The sequence below is a fragment of the Micromesistius poutassou genome, assembly GCF_964030765.1.
Source record: "Micromesistius poutassou genome assembly, chromosome: 21".
Lineage (NCBI taxonomy): Eukaryota > Metazoa > Chordata > Actinopteri > Gadiformes > Gadidae > Micromesistius > Micromesistius poutassou.
Window position 1 is genome coordinate 10,730,259 of NC_140291.1, and position 18,896 is coordinate 10,749,154.

An 18,896-nucleotide genomic window follows, 5' to 3' on the forward strand; every position below is an offset into this window, starting at 1 on the left:
AGAGAGAGCCACTCAAAGGAAAGGAGAGTTTTATTGACAGTCCCTGAACACATCACACATTTAAATGTGTGAGAGTTCAAAACTATAAGCACGCAGACTGATTGAATACACTGGGAAGAGGAAAGTGTGTGTGTATGTATGTGTGTGTGTGTGTGTGTATGAGTTTGTGTGTGCGTATGTTAGAGGTTATTTGCAACAACCTTTAACGATGATCTAGCATAAAAACAATATAAATAGTTAATTATAAGGTGGTGTTGTATAATGTGGCCTGTGAAGCCCTTTGAGACAGTGACTGTTATTAAGGGCTATACAAATAAAACCTCCCTTGAATAGCTTTGCTTCCATAATGTCATGAAACTATAAATACAACACTAATCAAATCAAATATCGAGTCGCTATATGAGATACATTCCTCCTTTTGTAAATTATTAAGAACTAGAAATGTTCAGTGGTTTGTTTGTTTCAGAGCTCAACTAGTGAATTAACATCCTGTGAAATGTTATCAGGCACCTGAAACAGGAAAGAATTGACAGGTTTTCACGGCACGGACATCTCCACAGATTTGCAGATTGCATTCTCCAATAACCTCCTCTTCTTTTATGGCTTGGATCATCCAGAGTCATGCGAGGTGCGGTGTCAGACCGGTGTGTGGGCTAGAATTGGTTTGATTTGTTATCATGGAGACGTGTGTGGTGTTAGTAGAGTTAGTGTTGGGTAAGATTCTACCCCCTCGCTCACACCCTCCCGCTAGTCGCCAAGAGGTAGAATGAGACACAGAAATAACTGTTCTGCGTTAGCTCGGATAATCAATCAGTTCCGTAGTTGAGGAGATTAACTACGGACCCCCCCTCACCCCTCACCCCGTGCATAAAAACGTATTCATTGAAATACTGTGGATTATGAGTGTATGACTTATGAGTTTGAAGCAGCAGGGGGTGGATGGGAAAAGGCCAACATTTGAAGTCGGTGTGTCTGGAGGGGGGGGGGGGGGGGGGGTCTTTGAAAAGACCTGGCCACACACCACAGGCCGCTAGTCGCTAAGCCTCTTCCGTTCACGGTCGACCGCAGAGCCAGGCTGCGCACGGCTAACCGGTGTACCATGCTATGGCGCCAACCTTTTTCTCCCCCAGTGTGAAGCGTGTGCATGTCCATTGATCCGTCCCCTCGATCGATAGGCTTCTTCGCTGCGGGCCGGAGAAGCCAAAGAAGTGAACAGGCCCGACTGTATCCCCCCCAACGCCGCCTCGGCCCAGAAATGTCCTCACGACGCCGGCGTACTCTGCAGGGTGTGAGGGGGGGGGGGGGGGGGGTTGTGTGTCGGGGAGGTTGAGGTGGTCAGGGTTGAGTGAGGTGATAAACACCAGTCGTCGGTCAAGCGTCGTGTGGCCATGTGCTCTGGGTCATATGTCCAGTAGGTACTTGACTGGCACCAGACCTCTCTTCTTGCCACTGGAGAGTCTCAGGAAACCGTCTGCCTCATCTGTCTTCCCCACACACACCTGCAGACAGAGAGAGAGAGAGAGAGAGAGAGAGAGAGAGAGAGAGAGAGAGAGAGAGAGAGGAGGGGGACGAAGCGAGAGAATGGATTAGAAAGGAGAGAGAGAGAGAGAGAGAGAGAGAGAGAGAGAGAGAGAGCGAGAGAGAAGAGAAAGAAACAGCAGGAGATTATAAGAGAGCGAAAGAATGGAGAAGAGAGAGAGGGATGAAAGTGAAGTGCAGCGTAAGCCAGTCCTCTAATCCCATCTTTTTGTCATGGATTCATGCATTAGCATACATCTATATGCACACACACACACACACACACACACACACACACACACACACACACACTGTCAGGGTGTATGCTAATGTGTTGAATGTAGACAAAGATGGAGAGAGAGAGAGAGAGGGGGAGAGAGCGCAAGAGAGAGAGAGAGCAAGAGTGAGAGAGAGAGAGAGAGAGAGAGAGACAGCGAGCGAGAGTGAGAGAAAGGAAAGGGGAGCTAGAATAGCAAAGGTAAAAAGAAATAGAGAAAGAAGTGAGAGAGAGAGAGAGAGAGGGAGAGCGAGATAGAGAGAGACAGAGTGTTGCAGTGCGTGAGTTGTTTGTTTTGTGTGGACACACCTGTCCTTCCTTGACAGTCATCTGGCCTTTGTCTCTGTTTCCGTGGAAACCAGCAGTGACCTTCCACACTCGTTCCCCGGGCCGGACCCTCTGGACGAAGTTGGCTGGGAAGAATCCCACCCTCTCCCTGCACTTCCCCTTTGGAGCGTACACACACACACACACACACACACACACACACACACACACACACAGACATATATGAATATGAACGCTCACAGACACACACACCCACAATGACACACAGACACAGGTCTGGACATGTGTGTGCAGGCGATGAGAAGCGGTTTATTATGGGATAGAGTTTGGTTTCATCGTAAGCAGAACAAAACAAGGTAGGGACTGCTGCAAAGCTGGGCTTTGCAGCAGTCAGGTATTGCCGCATATCATTAAATAGACCCACAGTTGCGGCCACAGGACTGTGTCCGCATATCATATATGTGTAAAGTTGTCTTTGCCGCAATTTACATGACGACTCAGTGTTTCTGAAGTTGTAGAAGAAAACGCTATTCCATGTGTGAATTAGGCCTATTATTTGGCCATAAACTGAGCCATTTGAAATTCATGTGGTCATGCATCTGTCTCAGTGGAGAATGCAAACGCGCTGTCAAAATATCAACTCGTCAAGTCAAATGCGCTGGCTCTTAAAGGGGATGGGAGATGGCACTCTCATTGGTTTATTGCACATTACGCCCAAAACACACCTACAGGTTTCAGACCAACCCATTTTAGATTTGCGTCGGGCGCGAAGCTCATTTATCTCGCCGTCATAATAGCAACAGCGCCATAGATCACATAGATCATAGATCATAGCCCACAAAGCTACTTCGACTTTGCGCTTCACGTCTGCGTTTTAGACCATCTAACTAGGGCCCAAAGTGTGAATTAATGGACATTTGTTAAGTTTTTATGGTTTTAGATGTTGGGTTTTCCTCACTCACCTTCCACCAATCTTCATTAGAATCATCTGTAACGTGAATCCTGTCCCCGGGCCTGAGGTGAGGAGAGGAGGAGAAGGGGAGGAGAGATGGAGAGGAATGAGGTGAGGAGAGGGAGGAGGGGGAAATGGAGAGAGTAGAGGACAGGGGAGAGATGGGGAGGAGAGAGAAGAGGAGAAGAGAAGAGATGGGGGGGATGAGAGGAGGGAGGGAAAAGAGAGGGGAGAAGAGGAGTGGAGAGGGAGGTGAAAAGGAAAGCAGCAAAGGAGGTGGAGATAACAGAGGGGAGGAGAGGGGAGATGTAGGGAGCAGACAGGAGAGGAGAGGAAGAGGGAAGAAGAGAAGAGGAGGAGATGAGAGGGGTGAGGAAAGGAGAGTAGAGGATGAGAGAAAACGGGGCGAGGGGAGAAGAGGTGATGATGATGGAAGTGGGGAGAGGAAAGGGGGAGGGATAAAAGGTTAGTAGAAGGACCCACACATTGCCCATTTTACAATCCTGAATTTGGATGATACCAAAAAATTAATGACCCCATTAGAATCACTCATACATTTATGTGCGCTTGCCAAACGGAGGGATGGCCATAAGCGCACTGCCAAATGTCATAAAGTAATGAGCTGTGATGTAACAGTTGAGAAAAGCTGGTAATAAGTTGGGCTAGCGACATCTGTCTTCTTTTAATCCAGGGTTTGCTTTACCGTGTTGTTAAACTGCTGCTTGAAATGTTTTGCTGATTTGTTTTCTGGTTGATTCAGTTTTTTTTGTTTCACATGTATTTTATTTATTTTGTAAAGCAATTTCTCAACCTTACTTTGATGAAAGATAAAGAGAGATAAATAAAGGTTATTATGATGGTATTCTGGTGTGCGCACACCGCAGGTTTGAGCCCTGGGAGAGGAACGTTGCAAAGTCAAGAGGAAGTGACCTTGTGGGCCCTGGATCACTGCTGTGGTTAAACGCCACAGATGGATCCATTCTACCCTTTCTCCCTATACGCGCCGTGAATTTAAAGTACCACGCCAGGAACTTTATGTATGTAACTCTATGCTATTTTGAGTGTTTTAACGGCACTCTGGACTGCAATAACTCAGTGCACCTCACGTACACTGGCAACTATTAGGACATGATTAAAAATGTTACTTTAAATTCCAGCTGGTAGCAGCATAAAATTAAACAATTAAGTTCTACTGCTGATTTAAAGTGTGTGTGTGTGGGGGGGTGTGTGCATTTGTGTGTGTGTGTGTGTGTGTGTGTGTGTGTGTCTGCGTGTGTGTGGGTGCGTGTTCATGTGTGTCTGCGCATATGCATGTGTAAGCATGCGTGAGCATGAGTGTTTGTGTGTATGTGTTTGTGTGTGTGTGTGTGTGTGTGTGTGTGTGTGTGTGTGTGTGTGTGTGTGTGTGTGTGTGTGTACTGACTGCAGCTCCAGATCGTTCTTCTCCTGGGGGAGGAACTTGTAGAGAGCGACGTACGTGTGGACAGAGGGAGTGTCCACATGCTTGGTGGTCTGAGTGAGGAGGAGAGAAGGAACAGAGGGAGGAGAGGAGGAGAGAAGGAACAGAGGGAAGAGTGAAGGAGAGAAGGAACAGAGGGAGGAGAGGAGGAGAGAAGGAACAGAGAGAGGAGAGGAGGAGAGAAGGAACAGAGGGAGGAGAGGAGGAGAGAAGGAACAGAGAGAGGAGAGGAGGAGAGAAGGAACAGAGGGAGGAGAGGAGGAGAGAAGGAACAGAGGGAGGAGAGGAGGAGAGAAGGAACAGAGGGAGGAGAGGAGGAGAGAAGGAACAGAGGGAGGAGAAGAGGAGAGAAGGATGAGAGGGAGGAGAGGAGGAGAGAAGGAACAGAGGGAGGAGAGGAGGAGAGAAGGAACAGAGGGAGAAGAGGAGAGAAGGATGAGAGGGAGGAGAAGAGGAGAGAAGGAACAGAGGGAGGAGAGGAGGAGAGAAGGAACAGAGGGAGGAGAGGAGGAGAGAAGGAACAGAGGGAGGAGAAGAGGAGAGAAGGATGAGAGGGAGGAGAGGAGGAGCGAAGAGGGGTGGCATGAGGACAGGGAGAGGCAGAGGGGAAGAAACACAGGATACAATGAAGAATAAGTATTTTATTTTATTTTTATTATTTACTTACAGTTTTTCTCAATCGTTTAAACACGTTTTCTGAAACTATAGTATACTATATATAACTATATCACTCTCTCAAAACTCTAAACACAAAACTGAAAAGAGTTAACCATTTTGTCAAAACTCCACAATTCTCTTTAAAAATGAAACACTGCACTCAAAACCATGTTCTCTCTTCTCAAAACTGGGATTTTTCCACCAAAACAATAAACACAGCTATTATACGAATATCTCTTAGAGAGCAACAATTAAACACTGGTGTGATAAATTTAAAACACTTTGATCAAAATACTGTTTACATATGTTTTGGCTTCATGGGGCCATGTACACTATAGACACTATATACTATATACACTAATTGCACTGATAAGCAAAATGAAAAACACTACGGTAAGAAAATGTTATTTCGGGGGATGTAATGATGAAATCAGTACAAAAAGGTAACAAAGCAAATATTTATTTGTTACTGTAATACAGTAAAATGTTCAGCTGAACTGACTGCAAAAAAAGCTTTTCGTAGGCCAACAAAAAATGAAAATAAGAATATAAATGAGGTGAAACAGATCTACATGTAAATCAGTCTGTATCTCACCTCCGATCCTGATCAGGCTAAAGGAGCTCATCTCCAACACAGTAGAGCTCACCTGAGGCCTCTTCTATGCTCTCACACATGATTGAAGTGTTTTGCCAGTTGAGTTTGAACTGGTGAGAAGTGAGTGAGACCGATTGGTAATTGGGTGTGGTGTTTTGAAGGCCAGTGTTTTCCAGGTGAACCAAGTGTGCTAAATTATGAGATAATTTGCTTAGAGTTTTGCAAAAATGTGATTTAGAATTTCTATATGGGTGAAAACAATGGAATTGTGCTTAGAATTTAGCAGTCTGGAGTCTTGTAGTTAAAGGAATACTTCACAGATTCAGAACCGGCGTTCTAGCATTATAAAATCGCTATTATAATATAAAAAAAAGTTTGTTTCTTCCCTCAGTCAACCCTGTCCTCCCTAGGCCCAGCTGTCCTGATTACATTTCTACTGACCAGACGTCAAATGATGCGTTTGACGTCATCTCAGTAGAACTTTGCTTACCTGCTAGAAGGGCCGAGGAACCTGCAAACCACTAGTTCCGCAAATTTGTAAGCCCACCAATAAGGAACGAGGGGGGCGGGAGCTCGCGTACGAGATGTAAACGCAATGTCCGCCATGTTTCTTCACCGCTCAGCTAGAGAACTAGACCGACACAAACCTCCGACCACGGCAGAAGCAAATTTGCAATGGGGAAACAGCCGAAGTGGATTTTGAAAATATATTGTTGGATTCGGACATTCAGGGCTATTTGTACGACCCACAATACAGCCAAATGGAGGAGGAGGCTGCTGCTGCTGCGGCTGAACAAGCCTTGCCTGTTGCAGAGGATGAGGAGCCGGAGCGCGCCGGTGGTGTAACTGTTTGCTCTGTTCGCCTATGGACACTAACACAGAGTCCCTGTGCTCAAGGGCGTCATTTTGCATAGGGACGGAGGGACATGTCCCGACCAACTTTAGGAAAGAAAGGATTGTCCCTGCCAATATTTTGATTTATTATTTAATATAACGGAAATGTATTTTACATAATGCATTTAATATATGTTTTTTGCGAACTCATTCATAGTAGGCTATTAGGCATAGATTTCTGCCGACGCGTGCCCCTCAGCGTCGAACGTTGCCTGGCAACGGACGGTCGCGTCGAACGATGACGTAGGAAGGTTCATGAACATTCGCGCTCATTCATTGAGCGCGAATGTTCTCCTCAACTCTCGTGAAGACGCACCATGCAGAAAGAGAGCTGGAAATACACTGCCTGACACGGTAAGATATTAGGCTGCGGCAGACTATGTCGACGTAAATGCACCAGTAAATGATAAAACCTCATATTAGTACATTGCCTTGGTCTCAATACAGACATTGCTGCAACAAATTTCAGCGATGCCAGTTTCTTCTAGAAGAAATGGCTGAATCTGGCGAGGACGGGGCCATGTGTGTAACCTCTCACCCAGGCTTTACGCCTCATCTGAACAGTTGGGTGTTGGATACATATTTCCGGACCCAGAAAGTGAACTGGAAACGCCGGCCAAAGCCCGCTGGGAGAAACGGACGTCTGAGCATAGAGTAAGTGTTGTTGTTTATACTAACACATTGGGCTACAATAGTTTTAAGTCCCGGGGAACGTGACAATGTTATTATCCAAAAGTAGCCGATCTTATTGGCAGAGCATAGGCTACGTTACGTGAGCTTGAAGTCCGTGTAATGCTGGATAGGCTACTCAAGGCATCATTTATCTTGCTTTGCTAATGTTGTTCTTTCTTTCTTAGGCAGTATCGGATTACAGCTTACCGGCATTTCCTGGAGTGGATACTGCAAGGTGAGAGACTTGGGAGAGGCAATCGCCTTGTTTTGCCAGCCTGTGTTGTCCAGGCCATCAGAGCTCATTACATGTATAACACTTCAAATTCATGTTGGTGGTTGTGATTTGTTTACTAACCCAAGTGCTGTTGTACTAAAGTAGGCCTACTGTATAAGATAAACATTCAGTACGTTTACATGCACAGCTTAATTCGATTCAAGCCATAGCTCGTCTATGCTCCTCAATAGTCCGCGTATACATGGCGGTGAGTAAATCGATTCATTGGCCGAAGCGTGTCATGCCCCGTTACGATAGGTGGCGCTGTGCCCATTTCAAATAGTGGTAATAGAGCCACCGGTTGACCTCTTTACGTCACCAGCAACAACAAACCCACGCAGCATTCGAGAAAGATGTTTTCAGCAGACAACTGTCAGTTCACTTCGGGTCCATATAATTTCTCCGACACTCCATTGGTCCAACCTCTCGGTCGTATGCCGACTCCTCCGGCTGCTCTGCTGGCGGAGGAGTCCGCATACGACCGAGAGGAACAATGGAGAGGAACTTCCATAATCCAATTCGACTCCGTACATGCACGCTTAGCTCGACTATGAATCGCATTATCTAGGGGTCTTAATTCGACTATGAGTAACCCAATTTGATTCGAGTATAGCTTGACTAAGGTGTATACTTGCATCTTAGTAATCCAATCATAGTTGGACTAAGCCAATAAGTCGACTTTCTTGAGTGTCATGTAAACGCACTGACTTATTTCAACTGGGGAGAAAAGGTTGAGTACAAATACTTGATATGCTGAGCTACTGTAATTAGCTTAGCTTATTAGTATAAATGTTTTTATACTGTACAGTAATATACAAATGATACCTAAAGTACTTTATATTGTTATCTATTCTTGCTACATTCATACATGATGGCTGTATGCTGAACCTACTTTGCATCTCCGTGATTTATACCACATAAATTGTAGTAAAAAAAATGGAAAAAAGGTAATCTGACAAATGTAAATAATTATTGCAGCGAAGTGTCCCACCCACAAGTTTGTTATGGTGAACATGGGTTTATACAGGAGTCCAAGGTAAGGTGGTAAAAACAATATAAGATTTTATTCACAAAGGAAAATGATCCAATATATCAACATTACAAAGATAAGATTAAAAACAAATGCTTTAATATAAAAAAATAAGTTAAAAAAAAAAAAATATGCACAATGTACCTATCCTATGGCTATCACAGCCTAAAAACAGCAACGCCACCTTCAACAGACCCAGGCTCCGTACATGCAAGCTCCAGGTAGTGACAATACTACCCATCCCCATGGAACATGGGTACTTGAGCAGTGCGCTGTGAAAGACCTCCAGCTGCCCTGTATGCAATAAAATAAAGGGAAAAGAATATGAAAATGAAAACATGATCATTAGGGAGTGATTTTGCAAAGTATTCAAGCTATTATTGTGTACTTTGTAAACAGAAATATACTACAATATTACGACAGTCTTACCTGTAGGCGAGTGCGTTCTGCTGCGGGAGGTGCATTAGAAGCGCTGGCCTGTTCGTCATCTGGGAACGGGCCCACAGCGAAGACGGACGGAACAGCAGTTTGTTTTAGAGCGTGCCTCATCATGCCGAAAAGATTTCTATCATAATCCTCCAGTTTGAAATGGAGACTGCATATCGTTTTACCTTTTATCATTTCAATACCGGCGTCTTCTCCAATTGTGGGGTTGTTTATCGCCCGCAGCCATCGTTTGCAACGCTCACTGTCTCTCACTGGCAAAACGTGAAAACTTACTTTCTGTCCCTTCCTAGACTTTTCGGTGCAACTGGGTACCAAACAACTATTGGGCATTTTTGCGTTTGAAAAAACGAGAGCAGAAGTCTAAACTAGTCAACTTATCACAGCGATATGTTTACACAAAGTTTGCTGGCGCGACCACTCATGCAAGTATAATAGGTCCTTCCCCCTCCAAACCGAAACAGGCGGGCGGGGCAGCGAGCGCAATGCACTGTGGTAGTTGGAGGATTTCTTTCTTTTGAGCCAGAGAGACCATAAAAAAACTCTTTCTGCCTTTTCTCAGGCTAGGATGAACCGATTTCAATTTTCTTTACACATTTAATTATTTACTTCATATAACCTCCATATGTCCACCGGTGAACCTCCATATGTAGGTCCGGTGGACCTCTTTAATACATGAGCTTCAAGTTTTCAGAATTTTGTGCATAGTTCCATTTCTTGTGTGTACACAATCGAGAAAAACTGTAATTATTATTTATTATTTTGCTTTATATCATCTCAGTCTTTGAATAAAGTAAACAGTAGGATCTGACTGCAACGTTTAGAGAGAAAGGGAGTGGAACAGGGGGAAAAGAGAAATTGGAGAAGTAAAGGAAGGAAGGAAGGAAAGACAAAGAGAAAGAATTCTGACCTTCATGCTGAACTGATCTTCTGAATCAGCCTTCTCACTCTCAGGAGGAGTAAGAGCTGAGGAGAGAGAGAGAGAGGAGAGAAAGAGAGAGGCAGATGGATGCAGACAGACAGACAGACAGACAGACAGACAGACAGACAGACAGACAGACAGACAGAATGCAAGTAATTAAACAGCTGGATATTTAGGACAATCAGAAAACAGTGTGGCATTAAAAGGAAATAACAGCTAAAGGGCAATCAAGAGTGAAACAGAGACAGTCAGGAGAAAGAGAGGAGAGAGTGAGAGAAGGAGAGAGGGATTTGATAGACAAAAGAAAGGTCTTGCACCAAGGTAATGTCATGACACACACACACACACACACACACACACACACACACACACACACGTCTCTGGAAATCAGAGACTTACTTCCTGGGATCGGCTCTTCTTCAGCGATTGGCTGGGTTTCTAGTCTTGGAAACTGTATAAATAGAAAGGGTGTGGTCAGGGTGTGTGGGTGCGTTTCATTTCTGTAAGGATGTGTGTCAATTGTAGGTAGAGAGACAAACTAAATTAGACTAAACATAGTGCGTGCGTGCGTGCGTGCGTGCGTGCGTGCGTGCGTGCGTGCGTGCGTGCGTGCGTGCGTGCGTGCGTGCGTGCGTGCGTGCGTGCGTGCGTGCGTGCGTGCGTGCGTGCGTGCGAGCGAGCGAGCGTGTGTATTTGTGGGGGTATATGTGTGTGTATCTGTGTGTGTGCAGGTGACTTCATTATGAATTCCATTAACAGCAGGAGATAGGATGCCAGACACCTGGTAACCTTTGTAGAAGTTATTTAAGAGGCCTTATATAACACACACATTACAACTTTGTTTTACATCGTATACATCTTAAAGATTATTAAACACTGTGTTTCAACTAGATGTAAAGTGATAGGAATGGGTTTGTGTCAATAACTGGTTGTATTTATCCATATTCACTGGATCACTCGTTTCAATTGTGTCACTGTGTGTTTGTGTGTGTGTGTGTGTACTTTGTGACTCTGTGACTCTGGAATGTGTGTGTGTGTGTGTGTGTACTTTGTGACAAGGTGACTCTGGAGTGGTTCTGTGTGTGCGTGTGTGGTTTGTGTGTGTGTGAGTCTGTGTGCGTACCTCGTGACAGGGAGACTCTGGCGTGCTGGTGAAGCTGGATCTACTAAGCTGGGCCAGAGACGTTCCGTAGCGTAGAGCCTCATACACTGGGTCTACACACCCCTCTACACACACACACACACACACACACACACACACACACACACACACACACACACACACACACACACACACACACACACACACAAATCCATACACAGAGACATTAATACACACAGAAAGCCCACAATTCCCTACTGTTCACAGTGTTTCCTCTAGGATTTTTTTCAGCAGCGGGGGGGGAAAGGGTTTTGTTGTACCTGGGCGGTGCACGCGTGGTACGCCGGCGGTCGGAGTGAATATCGATGGGTAATTTAAAAATATGAAATAAAATGACACTTGACTGCAAAACAAACTTTAGAACATATTTATTGCCATCTATTGTTACAGAGGGCACTGTATATTAGCCTCAGTTGCAAAGTTTGCAGCCTGGCTGAGAGCACTGAGCAGTTGTGCTGTAAATTGGTAACCTAGCAACGCTAGGGGGGTCCGGGGGCATGCCCCCCCCCCCCCCCCCCGGAAGAAAATTTTGAAAAATAACCCTTTAAATGGTTACTTCTGGTGAGAATTTTTTGGTAAGAATTTACAGATTGAGCTACCAAATATGAAATAACAACCAACAGAGTCAAGGTATCTGCTGAGACCAGATCATTGTGCAAATGTGCCCTGAACTTGGCAGAAACTAAGTTCATCGTTTATGTTCATTTTCAGCTATTTCTTTGATATTTATCATAAGCCTTAGAAAAAATGTATGATTTTTTTTGCAGTGGCGCTGACAATCCAGCAGCGGCAGTGCGCCGCTGCTGGATGCATATCGAGGAAACACTGTGTTCATGCTCAAAAATGAATGGGAACATACAGTAGCTCGACCATTCCATTCCAGTTAACTCAACAAACAGTAATTCACTGGGACACATCGATGCACGCAGGCCTGTCACTCACCCTGCAAGGGCGGGGCCTCGCGGACCATCCCCAGCGCGTCACTGGTCAGCAGAGGAGAACTGAAGTTCCTCTTGAAAGCCCCCGTCTGGACCAATGTTATTACCGTTAATAATCCTCCTCTCTTTTCATTCTCATATTCTAACATTAAATTCAGGGCTAAGATTAAAAGTAATCACAGAGTATTGGTGAGTTAACTCGCGATTTAAGCACACTTTTAAATTTATATTTTAAATCCACTCAAAGTGAAGTTAAATGAGATTATCAAACGGAATGACACATTATCATTCATACCGAATGTACTTAATAAGCAAAAACTAGACCAAGTGATCTTGAGGGAGTTTTATTGACTCACTCAGTGTGGGTTGAATATGAAAATTAAGGAACAACACAGATTTGTAAACAGGCAGTTAATTAGTACAGTTGTAAACCAACAGTTACTACAAGTGTAGTTAAATTCAAATAAGTAGCACCACAGATTTGGAAATTGTAAACAGGCAGTCACTTACTGCAAGTGTAATTGAATGTAAAGTAAGTGGAACTAAAAACAAAAATGATTTCTGACATTGTGTGGGCAAAACCTTTCAAGATCAAAGTAAAAAAAAAAAGAGAAAACGCGTCAATTTGTATTAATCGTGTTAAAATAAGATTGTGTTAACTTGCGCAGCCCTAATTCAATTATAACGTTATTTGAATCATGCTCATCTTTACTATCATAATCATTATATAGGTTTTCTAATTTTAGTCAAATGAATAGAACAAGTAGGAAATAACTAAATGTCACCTTGAATGGCTGGTTCTACTGGGCGCTGCGGGATAAGCCCTCGTTATTTTGTGGCTGAATAAATGCTTACAAACACTGACACACAAGTCAGGTGAAATGCACATTCCACGCACACAGTACATTTAAAGGGCCATACCTGTCTGGGTGATTGATAACAGAGGTTTTAGTGAAGCCAAGAAAGAAGGATGCAATGGTTCAATCACACAGACTGGTGGACTATTTACTTTTCCCTTTTACCGCTGTGTACCTGGTTTACAACAGATATTTTCACCTTAGACACCCAGCGTTTTAATAGAGCTAGATCAACTTTTAGGTCAGTAATTTCAAAGCATCCATATTACATTCAACTATTCCCTAGCCGAGACGGACGCACCTCTGAACACACACCCTATAGTTGCCTCTAAATACTATTGGGTCATTTAGGAGAATCTTCATTTCATAGAATCTTCACTTCTTCAAGGTGAGGAGCAGCGATGAGGGGCATCTAGCCTAAGGATGCTTCCAGGTTTGGCTGCAGATATTGAAGGACCGAACCCAGTGTCTTTTGACTGGGAGACCCCCAACCACTACACTTTCCGGTCCCATTATCCTTAACACTGCCTAGATCTCATTTCCATACAACCGCTTGACCTACGGCCAAAGATAATCTTGCGGTGGACTGAGCAGGAATTCTGAGCCTTTCTGCGATTCTGCTAATCCTGGCTTTGATGAGCGTGCACGAGTCAGCACGGGCGCTGCTCTGGGGTGGGACCGCAGCACGGCCCGGGTCACTTCCTCTGGGGACGAGAGGCACGACTCAAACGCAATACAGTGCAGAGCCAATCAGCAGGCTCACAGCTGGCCGAGGGAGATATATTTATTGATTCAGCAAGAGGAGAGATGAGGAGGGGGGTGGGGGGGACTGAAGGAAACAAGAGGACTCAGGAAAGAGAAACAGAGATTGGGAGAGAGAGAGAGAGAGAGAGAGAGAGAGAGAGAGAGAGAGAGAGAGAGAGAGAGAGAGAGAGAGAGAGAGAGAGAGAGAGAGAGAGAGAGAGAGAGAGAGAGAGAGAGAGAGAGAGAGAGAGAGAGAGAGAGAGAGAGAGAGAGAGAGAGAGAGAGAGAGAGAGACGAGTGGCTGAAAAGGGCAGAAAGATAGGGGGAGGGTGATGAGGGGCAGAGGAAAGAGAGTAGAGGAAAATTAAATTATCGAGGCAGGCTAATAAGAGGATGAAAAACAGTGAACGAGAGAGAGAGAGAATGAATACGAGAGAGAGACATAGTGAGAGAGATAGCTTTAAAAACAAATTCCCTACAAACAAATTTTAGGACTTGTTCTGGAATCCATGATCAGTCAATGTCCCTAAGTCTGAGTCTCTGTTCCTATCAAAACGCATCTCCAAGCTTGCGGTTAATCAAACCACTTCTAGCGTTCCTCCTCTCACCCTCTCTCTCCGTGTTGTACAGACAGTGTTCATAGGACCAACATAGCCCCGTCTCCTCGTTATCCTCCCCAGCACTGTCACACCAGGCCTAGTCTTCTGACACACACGACAGAGCCTTTGAGCTTCTGCATTTCACGCTGCCATCCAAAAGATTCTCTCTATCCTAAGCCTATTCTCTCTGCATTCAAACTGGCCTACACATCCATCATAGGCAGATACAACACCCCATACAACACTGCACATTAAAGGTTAAGTAATTCAATGCTTGAGTCTGGGGTTTTGTTTGTTATAAAGATGACATATAATCATTGTTGATAGCTACAGTACAGACTATCATCCTCATGACATAATTGTGGAATAAGGACTAACCATTGTTACTAACCATAGGTTAGACTATCCATTACCATTACAATGAAGACCAGCAGCTAGTGTTAACAGTTAGTATTATCTGTATTATCTGTCTTACCGTAATATGTATGTGTATGTATGTATATATATATATATACCTGATCACTGGGTGCTTCTCACTGCACACAGACTTTAACATACTGTGCTGGCACTGGTCCACTTTATAATTTATACTGTTTATACTGTTTGTCCTGTTTGCCCCATTTGTTCTGTTTGTCCTTACTTAGCATTTACATTCTATTTTTGTTTTCCTTAGCACTACTTTGTATTTTGATTGCATTCTATTATATCCTGTGCCTTCCACTGCTGCTGTGCAGTCACAAAGGAAGTTAAATCTCCCCTCCAGGGGATTACTAAAGTTGTATCTATCTATCTATGTATCTATCATTCAGAATAGTAGCTAGCATCAGTTGAGGCTGGCAGCCTGCCATAGTTTAGCGCAGTAGCTAATCTAAGATCAGACTAGTAGCTAGTTCAATCGGTAGCACAAACAACCTTTTTCTGAAGGCCATGTGGAAGCGACTAAGTGTATTTAATCTAACAGCGTTTAGGTTGGTGGTTGGATTCCAAAATAAAATTGTGATATAATTCTTGTTTTATAAATGTAATAATTTTTTTTCTTCATTTGGTTTGAATATCATTGGCTAGTTCGACCCGTATAATCATGTTATTTAATGTTATACAGGAATTCATATGAATGAGCTTTAGCCATAGACTAATGCGGGCGGGCCTCCAACTTCCTCCATCAACGTGCCAAATATGGATCGTCTAGCTGCTGGTTGCAAAAAATCCCAAGAAATCGCGTCCTTTATAACCCAAAATTGAAGGCTTGTGTTATCTAATGGGTGATGTTATGGACGTCATATTTATTTTTCAGTCTATGAGCTTGCGTACGCACAGAGATATAATTAGGCATACGCATTTAGGATTACTCTAGTGGTCAGCAATGAGCCTAGTGGTCTTACCTTGCCATTGCAGGGTTGCGTGGAGAGCTCAGAGGAGCACCACAGGTGTGCCCCCAGTTTACAGGTTTTACAGCGAATACCCTGCTTGGAGTTCCCTGCAGAAAAAACAGATTATCACGTAAATACTCGGCAATACTCACAACCTTGTATGTACAAATGTGGACGTATAGTCAAGTTGTGGAAAGCTAAAGGCCAATCATATCTCTTCATGGGTCTTTACATCGGTGCTTGCATTTATGGTTCTGAGTGAATTTGAGTGTGGACAGGCAAAGGTCAGTAAATTCACTGAAAGCTGATCTTTACTGATCTTTATAATGTGAATAATGTGAAGATGACAGATGATATTCAAAATTCCTCAACTAGACTTCCATAAATGATCCAGAAAACATAGTGACAACTACTGAGAGGTGCACAAAACCTATGGTGGCTTAGGTAGCAGTGGTGACAGCGGTGACATAGAGAAGGCTATGGCTAATCACACAGTTTGGTCATACCTTGTTGTGTGTCACAGGTATCGATTATGACCCTTTGTTTGTGTCTAACGACAACATAACTGCACAACATAACCTAATAATTTCGGTTCAGGGCTTCAGACCAGTTCAAATCCACTCCAGGCCAATACAGTCCAGGTCCCAATCGTGCGTGTTACAGCGCTTCCTACCCTGGATCATCTGCTTGCATCTCTCACAGCAGGTGGGCTTGCGGAAGACGTGGTCCTGGAAGCAGTGGGTCTTGATGGGCCGGAGCAGGACCTGGGCGGGGCCTGGTGTGGGGGTGAGGGTCGCCGACGGGCTGGCATTGGGGGAGCAGGACGACAGCGAGGGGTCGGGGCTGGCGGAGGAGGAGAGCGACGGCGACCTCTCGTAGGCCAGTGGGCTCTCCGAGAACGGCGGCGGCGAGGACAAAGGGGGCGGTGGATTGGCCGTGATGACGGGCGGGGTTCTGAGGTTGTTGTTGTTGCCTCGCTGGAAGAAGTTGTCCACGCTCTTGCTGCGCATCACGGACTTGAAGGACAGGGACCGCTTGAGGCGCTGCAGCTGGCGGACACAGAGATATGGGGGGGGGGGGGACTTGTTGGATCCATGCAAACTCAACCGAAATACATTCCAAATTCTACCTGGATTGGAAATGGAATTCATAATCAGAGATTGGGGAGATTGAGTTTTCATAGATTCTAAAAGTTTTCCCTCCCAACCAACATGGCCACTAGGCGACAAGGTCTATTTAACCTACAGGGACCAGGCCCCCAGGAGCAGTGCCTACTTCCGCAATCCATCAGTGGTCAGTGGCCAAGCCTGGTATTGCAGTTTTTTAGCGGGCTGTGTCATGGGGCCCAGAAGTAGATATCCCTGTTTACGCCACTAGTGGGGAAGTGGGGAACAGGATTGTGTCTCTGCAAATTTTCTCTGCGTGTCTCAAGCGTTTTATTAGCCGGAGAAGGAGGGGTGGGCAGCTGAAAGGAGTCGTAGTGAAACAAATGTTGTTACGGCCGGGCCTCCGAGAGGGCTCAGTGCACGTATACTATCACATATAGAGAATAATCGGGGGGGGGGGGGGGGTGGGGGGTTAGTAACATACTTCCATGGTCGGTAAACAATGCGACTGTGCTCGCTCAGACCTCTCGCTTATGATGCTACAATGCTAACAATGCTAGAGAACGAGAATATTTCTACATCCGGAAAGTCATGCACTAGGGCGTGGCTAGGCTCCCATGATGCGGAAGCAGTTCTGTCCTTGATGTTGCACTGCGCCACTGAGCAGTTTCCATAGGAATGAATGGGCGCCATGTTTCAATCCGGTGTCCATTCTTTATAGGTCCATGACAGGGACAAGATAATATATTATTATACATTATATGTGTTATAATAATGAGTGAATCAGGAGTTGAACCGGCAATACAGCACATCCTTGAATAGATTCCTGCTAAACAAGCATTATATTGAGAAAAACAGAAAAGAGCAGATAAGGAATACATGTCCAATGATGGTGTGAGATAAGATTATTCCATGAAGATCAGAAAATGGATTCCAGCAACATCCCTTAACGCGGTCACAGCTCTCGATTCTTTTAGCAACATTTGGCAAAACAAAAGGCGATTTTGATGGCGAGATTGGTGAGTGCAGCTTCTGAGACAGTGAACAGCGTTGCTGTAAAGTATCGAGGCACTCAAACAGGCAAACGAAAGGTCAAACACTCCGCTGTGAAAGCTGAAGCTGCGCCATTTATAGCTTAAAAAAAATGAACCGTAATAAGAACTGGAAATCAATTCTAGAGGGCACCGGTGGTGCTGCCGACCAAGTGGACTGGGCAAAGAGGCACCCAGACCAACTAGAGGCCCCAGACTACCAAGGGGCCCCAGACTACCAAGGGGCCCCAGACCACCAAGGGGCCCCAGACCATTGAGGGGCCCCTCAAATTTTGCCAATTTAACCTTTGTTTTATCCCTTTTGTCGTTTGCCTTCTTACACAATCATCAAGGTACTTTTGCAGCTGAAGGCGTTGGGCACTCGTTGTGCTCTGCCAAAGCAAGAGCACATCTAGTGCCCTGTGGGAGGGTATGCTAGTGTATGTCATTGTCTACACTTCTACAAAGGGGTAGGGTGAAATCAAATACATCATCATGTACTACAGACATATCTAGAGGAACCCTAACCTATTTTTTTTTTATTCATATGTTAGTATGACACATCCTCTTTGGTCAGTTTTGGAGCTACTGTGAGGCAGCCATTCAATTCCCACCCTCAATGTGTCAAATATATGGATCACATCCACTCCTGGTTGCAAAGATGTCAAGCAATTGCGGTGCCCATATTGTTCAAATCCCAATGTCCTCAATCCTTGAGCAAGATACCATTAGCTGCTCCTACAAGTTGGTAAAAGGTCCAGGACCAGGTTCTCCTCTCTCTGACCTCTGTCTGACCTTGGCTCCCTATCACCACCATCTTTCATTTTTTTTCTCTGTGATGGAACAAGAATTTTCCGTCCCAAGTGATTCCTCATAAGTCAATGTCCTTACCAATTCCCATTTTATCGAGTGGACTGCACCTTCAAATTTGACAGTGAGACGACACTGACCAACAAGCTCTTAATCTCCTCCGCCTGTCTCCCATCCACAAAGGAAATCTGTACGCTATGCCTGAGTAAAAGAAATCCCACTCAAGGATCAACTGTACATGTTTTAGAGCGTTGAAAGATGATGATGGACAACGGGACATGACAGGACAGTCACAGA

General features: G+C 44.8%; 1 protein-coding gene across 1 annotated transcript in view; it reads right to left on the reverse strand.

Annotated features, from left to right (window-relative positions):
- Positions 1 to 1,400: 1,400 nt before the first annotated feature.
- LOC311366691 (SH3 and cysteine-rich domain-containing protein 2-like) overlaps positions 1,401 to 18,896 on the reverse strand; it is a gene marked incomplete at both ends in the record, with an annotated part of 29,020 nt that continues 11,524 nt past the window's right edge. Inside the window, 10 exons of the mRNA XM_084485491.1 lie at positions 1,401 to 1,499; positions 2,105 to 2,242; positions 3,046 to 3,097; positions 4,459 to 4,547; positions 9,971 to 10,026; positions 10,382 to 10,433; positions 11,106 to 11,209; positions 12,087 to 12,171; positions 15,665 to 15,759; positions 16,326 to 16,701. Of these exons, the coding sequence (XP_084341617.1) occupies positions 1,401 to 1,499; positions 2,105 to 2,242; positions 3,046 to 3,097; positions 4,459 to 4,547; positions 9,971 to 10,026; positions 10,382 to 10,433; positions 11,106 to 11,209; positions 12,087 to 12,171; positions 15,665 to 15,759; positions 16,326 to 16,701 (1,146 nt within the window). The remainder of the gene's footprint in view (positions 1,500 to 2,104; positions 2,243 to 3,045; positions 3,098 to 4,458; positions 4,548 to 9,970; positions 10,027 to 10,381; positions 10,434 to 11,105; positions 11,210 to 12,086; positions 12,172 to 15,664; positions 15,760 to 16,325; positions 16,702 to 18,896) is intronic.